Source organism: Megalobrama amblycephala, linkage group LG4 (assembly GCF_018812025.1).
Source record: "Megalobrama amblycephala isolate DHTTF-2021 linkage group LG4, ASM1881202v1, whole genome shotgun sequence".
Lineage (NCBI taxonomy): Eukaryota > Metazoa > Chordata > Actinopteri > Cypriniformes > Xenocyprididae > Megalobrama > Megalobrama amblycephala.
The window spans coordinates 31118883-31132212 of NC_063047.1; the positions used below are offsets into that span (position 1 = coordinate 31118883).

The 13330-nt window shown below is 38.8% G+C and overlaps 1 protein-coding gene across 3 annotated transcripts in view; it reads right to left on the reverse strand.

Annotated features, from left to right (window-relative positions):
- Positions 1 to 13330, reverse strand: part of ksr2 (kinase suppressor of ras 2) — a 131419-nt gene that overhangs the window by 77718 nt on the left and 40371 nt on the right. For all 3 annotated transcript variants that reach the window (XM_048188837.1, XM_048188836.1, XM_048188835.1), the window contains exons 4-5: positions 8516 to 8551; positions 6888 to 7398 (exon numbers count right to left, since the gene is read on the reverse strand). In XM_048188837.1, the coding sequence (XP_048044794.1) occupies positions 6888 to 7398; positions 8516 to 8551 (547 nt within the window). The remainder of the gene's footprint in view (positions 1 to 6887; positions 7399 to 8515; positions 8552 to 13330) is intronic.

Sequence of the window (13330 nt, forward strand, 5' to 3'; positions counted from 1 at the left end):
ACTGTTTTGATCAGTTTAATGCATACTTGCTGAATAAAAGTTTATTTCTTTCTTTTAAAAAAATCTTAGTGACCCTAAACTTTTGAACAGCAATGTACATATGCATATATATGCACATGTATGTAAAAGAATTGCAGAGATTAATACTGGAATACTGGTTGGCCGATATATCTGTCTACGACAAATACAGCCATAGAATATGTAAAATATATATATAAATGGACACATATAAAACATCATTGAAATCATATTAAACAGATAACAATAGCAAATGAATCTAAAAAATCCTATCAGTTACGATCCAATCACAATGACGGAATCAGATGACATGCAAATCAAACAACACTAATTTCATCATCTCCTGCTTCTCCGTTGCAGCCGTTTTTCACCTTCAAACCTGCCAGATATAATAAAACAGCTGTCAAGCATTCCACGCTTTAAACGCCTTTCAAAAACATCTCCCCACACACACACACGATACAATACAGGAGCCACCAGGTATAGAAAGAATGCTGCACAGTGCAAATGACACCATGAATGATGACCAGAGAGAAAATAACAATCATGTTAGCTCTTTATGAGATGACTAAAGGATAGACGCATTCTCACAGTCTCCGTAATACAGATTCTTTTCATATAACCAGAGGGAATGCTGTGCTAGATGCACATTTGAATGTTAAGAGAATTCCTATGTCCGGTCTCATTAAAAATCCCTCATTAGGAATTCTGGAGCGCGTGTGAGCCTGAGTGTCTCAGTGTGTGAGGGTCATAGGTTAATGTAAGCTGTCGAAAGGTCTGTAATTATGAGGAAGAAACATGGTGAGCTCAGGTTTATGGCCACTTCTGTCTCTCGTAGGTGTGTCACTGTACCACCAGTGAAATTCAGAGCAAATCTGTTGAATTAAAGGGTTAGTTCACCCAAAAATTTAAATTCTCACCCTCATGACGTTCCACACCCGTAAGACCTTCGTTCATCTTCGGTCGTTATTTTTGTTTTGTTTTTGCGCACAAAAAGTATTCTCGTCACTTCATAAGATTAGGTTGAACCACAGCAGTCACGTCGACTGTTTTAACTGCCTTTCTGGACCTTGAAAGTGTTGATTATATTGCTGTCTATGGACGAGTCATAAACCTTTTAGATTTCATCAAAAATATCTTAATTTGCGTTCCAAAGATGAACGAAGGTCTTACGGGTGTGGAACGACATGAGGGTGAGTAATTAATGACAGAATTTTCATTTTCATTTTCTTTAAGTACAATTTTTTTTTCTTGTCTGTTGGATATCACTGTCAATCATCACAGTTTCCGATCAAATCGCGCATTTTATTACGGTTGTCCATCCAGAAACTTTGCAGTGTACTTAGCAGCATGAAAAACTAAACTTGTATTCTGATTGTGAATGGGTAATAAACAGAAAGCAAGAGATGAGCCCTCACTTTATAAATCTCTGGATACAATGCTCAAGTCTTTGTAAATAGAAACCTTCGATGCGCTCAAACAAACATGAACTAGAGTATTTGAAAGCAGCTCCTTTCAGTGGGTAATAAAAATACCCAGTTCTCTGTACTACTGGTACTGCAGAAATGCTGGTACCATCAACTTTTTTTTCTTGTACCGGTACATTTAACATCACTAGTCCGGAATCAACAAACATTTTTCCATGTCAAAATGAGCCCATTTAAGAAGAGAAACACAATTTGAGACTCCAAACAACATGTCTGTGAGCTCCTAAATATAAAAGTTCTTCAATAAAAGTTTAGTAGATGATTCTTGAGTTTTATCTTGGGGTTTTTAATTAACACCGTGAAGATTTGGAGTCGTGATCTTGCAGTATTAGTCGTGAGACCTTTCGAGACCACATAAATGAAACGTGGCCTTGGTCTGGATCTCATTAGGTGGTGTTTGGGTCTCAGGTTATGTCTATTTCCACTGTACTAAAGGTGATAATTATGTCAACTACTATAGTCAGACCTCACACAGGGTAAAGATGTTTCTACAGCTTTTGATGTCTTTGGTGTGTATGGAGCATGTGTGCTAACCGCTGAGCCAGAGCTCTGACATTTGAATATGATTCCTAAAGTCAACATCGATTACCATTCACAACCCATTTTACTTCCATAATGTAACATATTCATAATGTGAAAGCGGCATGTAGACATTACATTAGACAGTGAATTTGCTAATACAATAGCAAATAGATATTTGACATTTATAAATAATAAAAAAAACAGTGGAATAGAAGAATTATTCACAAAAAACATTCATTCACAAGACCAACAACATGCTTTAAGAAAGTACATTTTGATTTAATGTTGACTTCAACTTCAATTCTCCCATTAACAGTCATGTCTTCAATAAGTTCCTTATTGACAGTTCAGGTTTTCTCATTAAACTGTCAGTATCAGACTATGACAGTGCCTCACCGAGATGCATTCATAATCAATCTGCATACATGCTGCACATAAGCTAAGCATCTTTCATTCGTCATGATCCTATCAAATCAACAGAAAATTCAAATCCATTGTGACTGAAATGGGAAGTCGGTGTAAAACTTGTTAATATACTACCTGTCCTGGCAGTAACTGTTTCCTCTCTCTCTCTGTTTCAGCTAAACAGCTGTTCTAATGAGATATCTGTAGCACCACACGTCATTTATTGAGGTAGGAATTGAAAACACAGCATTTCTCAATCAGCTTAAGCAAATATGTAAATCCGGCCATAAAAAAATTGTGGTTAGAATGTCCTGCAACTGGTGATGAAACAAACCCAAACCATTATGAGGCACTAAGGCTTTATACAGAAAGTACACCTCGACAATAGCAGTGAAACAATGTGGGTTTGACAGACAAGCTCATTAGCTGTTTCAAGAAAATAAATAATGAAAACCTCCATAAATGACTAATATTCTGGAAAAACTGGGGAAAGTTGTTTTGGAGAGTCTTTAGGCCCATTCACACCAAAGACGATTAATATAATGATAAAGATATAGTTCTATAAATCGTAATATATAAAATATAAAAGAATAGCAGAGTCTGTACCACCACTGTAACGATAACGCACAGAGAAACGATATCACTGGAATCACTTTCAGAATTATTTTTCCAGCCAATCAGAATCCATCCTGCTTTAAAGAGCTTGAGCATTTAAAGTGGCAGACAACAAAACTGCAGCGCACTCTTAGAATAAACAGAACGATATTGTTCGTTGGTCACTAAGTTATCATTACAGCTATCGTTCTTGGTGTGAATGGGCATTTTAGCTATGTTCAGTCATCAAAAGTCATTTTCCATCCACTATTTCCACACAAACAGCCAACGTCTACATCATTACTGTGGCAACCAATGTACATGTACCAGATACTGGCCTTGACTTATTGATGCTTTTTATACAATATTTCACTAACCAAAACATCACAAGTTTAAGCATTAGACCAATAATGCTGGAGAAACTAAATCAAGGAGATGGATGGTTGACATGAATGTGAAGCTAAAATGAAGTAGATCTGGATTCACAAATGAGTATAGCTTGAGGGTGAGTAAATTATGGAATACTTTTCATTTTTGGGTGAACTAACCCTTTAAGTAGAGATCTCTGATTTACAACCAAAATCCAGTGATGGTCATAAATATACATCCAACAACAGGCTGTAAAAATGAGACATGGTCTTGGCCTTTTTGGTATGCCATACATGTTCACGCCTAAATTTACTGCTTCGTAAGACAAAGGTTAATTATACAATACGATGACCTCCTTGTGCAAACATATCAGTGCCTGTTCACAAACTATCCTCTGCATGAATCAGTGAAGTCTCAAATGAACAATACAAGTCCCAAATCAGGTCTAGTGGAGGTATCGGAATAGCTTTGTCCTGATTGGATTTCCCTATTTGCTGGCATTCTCAGCATCCAGGCCCTTATTAAAGGGACATGGAAAGGGTCTGGATCACATCAGAGCAGGGGGACTGGTAGTCACTGATCTAATGCCATTTAATCCAGTTTACTGATCTATGCTAGGAAGTAATGTCTCTCTATTCTTCTATTTCTTTCTTTCTTTCTCTCAAGACAACACAAGGCACATGAGCATCATGAAACCTCATAAGCTATGCTCTAAAGTGGTCATGCATGCATGGCACACAAAAACTGCATGAGTCAAGAGACTATTGCTTTCAGATTATTCTAAAATAGACTGACATGTTCCTGAACGAATTACATGATACTCTAATAAGTAAAACAAAATACACAAATACTGTATGAATGTTTTTATTTTTATATTTTCTGTTTTCATTTTTATTAGTTTTTTTTTAAATATATGTATATAGCTCTTTAATTTTAATTTTTTTTTTTTTTTTAAGTTTAGTTAGTTTAGTACTTCAAGTTAAAGTAAAAGAAAATATTGATGTCTAGGCAACTAGGTGAAATAAATTAAGTTTAATTTTTTATATATATTTTTTAACATTTATTTTATTTCAAGTAACAATAATTTTATGGTATTATTTTTAATTTTGGTTTTAGTTATTCCTGGTTTGAATTACACAGAACTTTTATGTATGTATGTATGTATGTATGTATGTATATATATATATAATATACAGGTGCTGGTCATATAATTAGAATATCATCAAAAAGTTGATTTATTTCACTAATTCCATTCAAAAAGTGAAACTTGTATATTATATTCATTCATTACACACAGACTGATATATTTCAAATGTTTATTTCTTTTAATTTTGATGATTATAACTGACAACTAAGGAAAATCCCAAATTCAGTATCTCAGAAAATTAGAATATTGTGAAAAGGTTAAATATTGAAGACACCTGGTGCCAAACTCTAATCAGCTAATTAACTCAAAACACCTGCAAAGGCCTTTAAATGGTCTCTCAGTCTAGTTCTGTAGGCTACACAATCATGGGGAAGACTGCTGACTTGACAGTTGTCCAAAAGACGACCATTGACACCTTGCACAAGGAGGGCAAGACACAAAAGGTCATTGCAAAAGAGGCTGGCTGTTCACAGAGCTCTGTGTCCAAGCACATTAATAGAGAGGCGAAGGGAAGGAAAAGATGTGGTAGAAAAAAGTGTACAAGCAATAGGGATAACCGCACCCTGGAGAGGATTGTGAAACAAAACCCATTCAAAAATGTAGGGGAAATTCACAAAGAGTGGACTGCAGCTGGAGTCAGTGCTTCAAGAACCACTACGCACAGACATATGCAAGATATGGGTTTCAGCTGTCGCATTCCTTGTGTCAAGCCACTCTTGAACAATAGACAGCATCAGAAGCGGTCCCAGAGTCTGGAGGAAGAGAGGTGACGCACACAACCCACATTGCTAGAGGTCCAGTGTAAAGTTTCCACAGTCAGTGATGGTTTGGGGTGCCATGTCATCTGCTGGTGTTGGTCCACTTTGTTTTTTGAGGTCCAAGGTCAACGCAGCCATATACTAGGAAGTTTTAGAGCACTTCATGCTTCCTGCTGCTGACCAACTTTATGGAGATGCAGATTTCATTTTCCAACAGGACTTGGCACCTGCACACAGTGCCAAAGCTACCAGTACCTGGTTTAAGGACCATGGTATCCCTGTTCTTAATTGGCCAGCAAACTCGCCTGACCTTAACCCCATAGAAAATCTATGGGGTATTGTGAAGAGGAAGATGCGATATGCCAGACCCAACAATGCAGAAGAGCTGAAGGCCACTATCAGAGCAACCTGGGGTCTCATAACACCTGAGCAGTGCCACAGACTGATCGACTCCATGCCACGCACTCCTGCTGCAGTAATTCAAGCAAAAGGAGCCCCAACTAAGTATTGAGTGCTGTACATGCTCATATTTTTCATGTTCATACTTTTCAGTTGGCCAAAATTTCTAAAAATCCTTTCTTTGTATTGGTCTTCAGTAATATTCTAATTTTCTGAGATACTGAATTTAGGATTTTCCTTAGTTGTCAGTTATAATCATCAAAATGAAAAGAAATAAACATTTGAAATATATCAGTCTGTGTGTAATGAATGAATATAATATACAAGTTTCACTTTTTGAAAGAAATTAGTGAAATAAATCAACTTTTTGATGATATTCTAATTATATGACCAGCACCTGTATATAATCAATATCACATGAGTAGCTGTGCGCTATCACTCTATATCAGCACGGCTGTGATTCGGCCATAGCTAACAAATTATACCTTATAAACACTACCGACAGCAGCAAAGTCCCGAATGACTGGCCGAGATAAAGCTGTTCTCGGTGGGTACATGAGCTCTGAATGGCCGCTGATGGCCTGGAGCTCACATCTACGAAAGTGTCTAAACAAATTTTTAAATAGGCACTATGACTACATATAAATCGCATATTTGAGGTCTAAACAACTACATTCACGTCTAAAAAAACTATATTCCATGACACAATAACAGTAGTATCTGTAAAAATATAGTGGGTTTGCTCATCCTCCATGACACTCGCTGTGACGCTGCATTCACTTGGGGCGTCGGCGTTAACGCTTCTCATTTACTTTGAATGGGTATATATATATTGCATTGCATCTGAACTTTCATTCAAGATGGGGGAATTGCATATATTTACATTTTTTTATTAAATGAAATACATATATCCGGATTAATTAAGCAATCAGTGTATTCTGGGATTGTCTTAACTGTGAAGGATTACATACAGTGAATGATGTACCTTAGAAGGAAAGCCTCATTTTTCTTCCTAGCTTTTGACCTTTGTTGAAAGCATGTTTACAATGCCTTAAAATGCTGTCTACGTAGGCAGCTTGGTTTTGCTGAGCTAGAGATCAACATGTGACCCTCACACCGAAAAACAAATCAACATTTAAAAAGCACTGCACAATTACACTGAACGCTGTATAATGTAGTGTGACTCACTTGGGTGTCTGTGCGTCATCTATTCTGTTCCCCAGCTGGAACTCATGGGATTTGCTGCGGTGCAGAGCCGTGAACCCCGGCAGAAGGTGGATGAGCTTCCGGCTGGCGGGCGGTGGGGTTCCGGGGGCCTTCAGTTTATTCCTGCGCCTGACCTGCGGCGTCCCTGGAGGGGTCATGGTGTTCACTACTAACGGAGTCCGTGGAGGTGTGTGGGCAAAGTGCCTCTGTCGGGGGGAAGGAGGGAGAGAGTGATGTCCAGTATCCAGAGACGAGGGGAAGAGGCCGGAGTGAGGGTCTACAGTCAGCCGGTCCGAATGCGGGTGAGGGGAGTAAAAGGGGGGCGCCAGGGCCTGGGGGCTCTGGCACAAGTGCTGGCTATAGCGTGAGTGCAATTTGGGGCTCTGGGAGAGCTGGAGACGGACCCACTGACTGGGGTCCGACGGCCCCACAGGGGTGTTCTCTTTACCCGACTCAGACGTGGGCCACTGAATAGACCAGTCCTGCTTGGATCCTGTGGACACACAGTGTGAGAGGTGGAGGTTTGTACTGGCCAGAATAAAGAGGCACAGGTAAGCTAGAGAAGAAACACTGGAGGAGAGGAGATGATATAAGATGAGAAGAAATAAGAAAAGAAGAGATGAGAAGCAAACAGGTGATGAAATAATAAGAAGAGAAGGGACAAGGTGAGATGTGGTTACATGAGATGAGACAAAATTTGACAAGGATAATGGTTGTTGTTTTTCGTTTTCGATGCCTGACGTCGATATCTTAGAGAAGAATGTGGCCAATGGCTGATATAAAGCCGGTATATGATATGACACAACTGAACTGAATCTGAAGACACATGCTCAAAATAAAATGAACATTTATTTTACATAATATTTAATAAAATAATCAGAAATAATTAACTGAAAATGAATCAATTTGAACATATAAATTAAACTTAATTAATGTTTATTTTACATCATACTAAAATAATTTACCATATTTTAAAAACGCAATCTGAACAAATAAACTGAACTTGATAAAAACAAATCTGTAAAATTAATATTTAATGCACATATTATTTATGAAAATAATTTTAAATTATTAATTTGAAAATGAATCCATTTTTAAAAAAAATAAATCTGTAAAATAAATATTTGGAATAATTTGAACATTAGTCAATTAAAAAAAAGACAAATATCAGACAATATTCATGCCATGGCAATATATCAGTTGACCACCAGACAAAAAGAGAAGAGCAAGAGATGACGAGACACTAGAAAAAACAAATAAAAGAACAGAAGACATGAGAACACGTGAGGCAAGAGAAGAGAAGAGAAGAGAAGAGAAGAGAAGAGAAGAGAAGAGAAGAGAAGAGAAGAGAAGAGAAGAGAAGAGAAGAGAAGAGAAGAGAAGAGAAGAGAAAATGAGTTTGATACCAAGTGCCAGATGAAGGATGTCAACAGTGAAGAGACTCAGACTGCATCTATCATGACAAACAGACAGAAAGATGAAAGGATACGTGTGATTGAGAGCAAAGTGATTCTGAAATGTCTCAATGTAATGACTACTGAAGTTGACTGATACGTAAACACACTATGACAACAGACAAACATGAGAAAGAGAAACTGACGGTGCCTCACCTCCATTACTCTGTAATTTGTCATCTTCAAGTTGTTCTTGAAAAAAAAAAAAAAAAACCCACAATGCATAATCATTAATATATATTCAAATGCAATTCAATACATGTTTATTTGATTTCTCCACAGCACATTTCTAAAAACATTCCTATTGCAATTAAGAAATGATGAAGCCCATCTGTAAGTATCATTTATATCATTTATTAGATCACAATTCAGGTATATTTATCATTAATGATTATGTTCAACACAAATGAATCTTATATTTAACCCTTTTTTAATTTCTGAACAAATCCCATTCGTAACAGAATCACCAACACCATTAATGTAGAAGAACTACAAAGAGGGAAATTAAAAGATGACAAACGCAAAGCTCATAGTGAACTTTATCTATTAGTGATCCACCTTTTGTTCCAGAGGATACCCATCATCCATCATGTCCTGTTTTTCAATCTCTCTAGCTCTCTCTATCGCTTTTCCTTCTCTCAAAAATGTTGTGTTGACACAAATTTCAGTGCATTGACGTTAAACTCTGCATTACAGCGAACAAACAGAAAACCAGAAGACTGACATTAAACATGTCTAAACTCTAGAGTTCTTTTCGGCTTAACCCATTTTCTGAGTATATGTATTTTCAGGAGACTGAAAAGTGAGCTGTGGAAAATGTCTTCAACTCTGGGAGAGCAGGTAGGCTGCTGAGATTTGATTGATGGTGCCTTTATTTAGAATAGCTGAAAGACAGGAAGATGGATGGAAACCCACACGATGAAATATGCTATCAGGACATCAATTCTTTTTCAAACTCGACTAACAGGTTAAATGTAAAAGTGGTTCAATTTTTCATTCAAGTTAATTGTTTTAATTCTGCACCTTATTAAATTGTGTTTTCCCAAAATGCACGTTAACTTTACGGTAATTTCATTGTAGATACAGTGGGCTCCACAAATCTGTGCGGGAAAACGTTCACCCTCACACGAAATTCGAGATCACATCGATCCTATTAAAATGACTGGATTTTATCTATGGCCCTGTTTACATCTGGTATTAAGTAACATTTTCGTAAATCCGATCACAATTGGACGATGCTAAATACAGGTGTAAACGTGGTCTAAAACGTTTTGAACTTGTCCACTTTCGACCACATCCAGAGGTAGTCGAAAACACATTCGACCAGACTACTGACCTAACGTGTAAACTTTATGGAAAGCAAGGTGGAATTTAAACTTTGCCGACCGAAGACCCAAGTTTGGTTTGAAGATGAAAAACATACCAAGCACAATGTTCTCTCACCATTCACTGCATTCAGCGTGGTCTATCAGAGAAGAAACAAAAGCTGATGATCTCAGTATGTTTTTCTGTTTTCTGTTATAAGTAAATTGCGCAAGCTTACTTTGTCTATTAGATTGAAAGATCTGACAAAACCCACTCATTTACTTGCCTTCCTTCAAAGCAAGTAGTTGAAAGTGGACAAAAGAGACATTAAAGCACCAGGTGTATCTGGGAATGTGTCTCCCTGGTCTAGTTGTGATCAGATTGACCAAAACTCATCTTAATACCAGGTTTAAGCAGGGCCTATGAAAATTTACCGAAAAACAGACACGTGACTACACATTTTTAGGCTTTAATTTAATTATTTATGAAGCATACATCTATCCTTGCAGAATGAGTATTGAACATTTTTCTTGAAGTGTGAATTTTATTAATAAAGAATAAGGTCAGGACATATCACAAGCTGGATTTGAATGCATGGGCATGACACACTGTAAAACCGAACAGCGAAATTAATTACATGAAATGAGTTTGTTTCACTCAAATAATAATATGTGGCCCTATAATACACCCGGCGCAATGCGACGCAAGGCGCAGCAGCGCAAGTGTGTTTGCTTCCGGCGGCGTTCGCGTTTTCCCGTTCAGCGCCACGTCCTTAAATTAGTAAATGCATTTGCGCCAGTTAGTGCGCCCATGGACGTGCTGGTCTAAAAAAGAGGTGTGTTCAGGCGCATTGCTATTTTAAGGAGCTGAAAATAGACTGCGCCATAGACCAACTTAAACCTGGTCTAAAGTCTAAAGTCAATGGCGCAATATTTTTTTGTTAAAGCGCGTTGGTAGAAACTGCGCCTCTGGGCGCATCCACAGTGCGCTTTGACTTTGCTTATTACACACAGGGATGCACATCACACAAACATGCCAAATATTAAAAACAAAAGGATTACAGTGTAAAAGAATATTATTGTGTAGGCTACATAAATATAAAAATGTAATGATGAATAGTCATTGCGTGTATTAGAATTAGGCTACCTATTTTCAATTCAGCCTATTACTACTTATAATTAGGGATGTAACGATTTATCGCAGTACGATATTTCGCGATGCAAAAATGTTACGATATGTATCGTAGAGTGATGGCGATACTTTTACGATATGACGGTAGTCTAATTTTATTGGTTGAGCTGCCGACGTGACCTACTCTGCAACATGGAGGTGGCAGTTAGAGACGGGTTGTCACCGCATATTAAGGGTGTGTCTCAATCAGCTCTCTAGTTCAGTTTTTCGCGGACACATCGAATCTTGCAAGCAGGTTTAAACGTTTCTCGCGTCAGTCTCTTGCTTGGTCGCGTGAGAAAAGTCGTGACTTTCTTTCACCGCAGTGCCACAGCAACAGCTGTGCTCACAGAAAAGCAAAAGATGCTTGCGATGCTTTGCTTTAAGAAGTTCCGCGGCGCCGTTCACATATTGTGTCTTTTCCACGTGCAAGTCAGTTATTTCAAATGTAGCCACGCGGCAGACGCGCTCATAATGGGAGCAACGCGGTCACGACGCGCATGCGGTGCGTTTTTCCAGGCGCATCGAGATGAACAATCATAGCTGTACAGCTGTCTCATCTCCATAAATATATCTCATAGTAAAGCTAATGCAAGGGCTATAAATCATTTATCCTTTGCTGAAATTTCCTGATCCTCTTAGAGAGCGCAGTTCATGGTTGCATAGCAACGACCGACGCCACAGGAGCGCAAGCGCTTTGGAAATAATGAGAAGCGGTGCGGCCGCGCCTTCCACGCATTTTTAGACGCGATATGTGAACGGCCCATATTCATAATTCATGTTCATGTTAGATTTAACATTATTTTTCAGTGACAGACAGACCTATTCAGCTGTTGATTTGAATACAGAAGGTTTTTATTAAACCTTGAAATGTGATCTTGTATGTACAACAAGGGAAATTATTGAAATTTGTTAATGTTTTTTGAATAAATGTTGTTTGAATTTCAGTTTCATTTTGTTCAAAATATCGTGATACGTATCGTATCGTGAACTCCATATCGGGATACGTACCGTATCATGACCTGAACGTATCGTTACACCCCTACTTATAATGATGAACGAAATTGGCTATTTAATTGAACAATCGAGCCAATACACACACATATATATTAACTGACTTTAACTTTGCGCACAAGCAGATCGGTTTCTTTGCTTGAAAAGCGTTCAGCTTTTCCGCCAACAAATTCCGCCATGTAAATAGCAATCCGCCATGGCGCGAGCGCATCTCGCTCTTAAAAGGAATGGGAGATGACACTCTGATTGGTTTATTGAACGTTACGCCCATTACTCATTAAGAGAATAGGGACAACCCATTTCAAAAATGCGCCCCGGCGCACGGACCGTTTTTCCGTCGTTAAAATAGCAAAAGTGGATTTGGACACGCCCTGAGTGCACCTTCTCCATGATAAGCGTGCGCACACACATCACCCAGAGCAAGAGCAAGAACACACCCATCAACGCACTTCGTTCCGGATACGGAAGCCGAGAGATTTTTCAACAATGGGTGCGTCTCAATCAGCTCCCTAGTTCAGCAGTCAGGGCACTGATCAGGGAGTTGGCCACATTCATTTTCACGATATACTGATTCATGAACTAGAGAGCTAGGGAGCTGATTGAGACTCAGGGAATGTCACTAAAGGAGTGTGTTTTTGGTAGGGGTGTAACGATTTATCATAGTACGATATTTCGCGATGCAAACATGTTACGATATGCATCGTAGAGTGATGGCGATACTTTTACGATATGATGGCAGTTTAATCTTATTGGTTGAGCTGCCGACGTGACCTACTCTGCAAGGTGGCAGTGAGAGAAGCCGGTTGTCACCGCATATAAATGGTGTGTCTCAATCAGCTCTCTAGTTCAGTAAGTGTTTCGGGCACACATTGAATCTTGCAAGCAGGTTTAAACGTTTCTCATGTCAGTCTCTTGCATGGTCGCGTGAGAAAAGTCGTGGCTTTCTTTCACCGCAGTGCACAGCAACAGCTGTGCTCACAGAAAAGCAAAACACGCTTGTGATGCTTTGCTTTAAGAAGTTCTGTGGGGCCGTTCACATATTGCGTCTTTTCCTCGTGCAAGTCAGTTATTTTTTTCGAATGTAGACGCGCGGCAGGCGCGCTCATAATGGTATCAACGCGGTCGCGACACGCATGCAATTCTCAACTTTTCAGAATGCCTCAAGCGCACCGCAGGTCGTGTGACAAGAATCAACCGATCAGCTATGGCCTTTCCGTAACAAAACATCAAAAGCTCAGCCGAACAGCTGATCATAGCTGTACATGGTGGTTTTTATATCTTATCTCCATCAATATATCTCATAGTAAAACTAATGCAAGGGCTAGAAATCATTTATCCTTTGCAGAAACATCCTGATCCTCTTGGAGAGCTCAGTTCATGGTTGCATAGCAACGACCGACGCCACGGGAGCGCAAGCGCTTTGGAAAGAAGGAGAAGCGGTGCGGCCATGTACCGTACCGTACCGTATCGTGACCTGAGCGT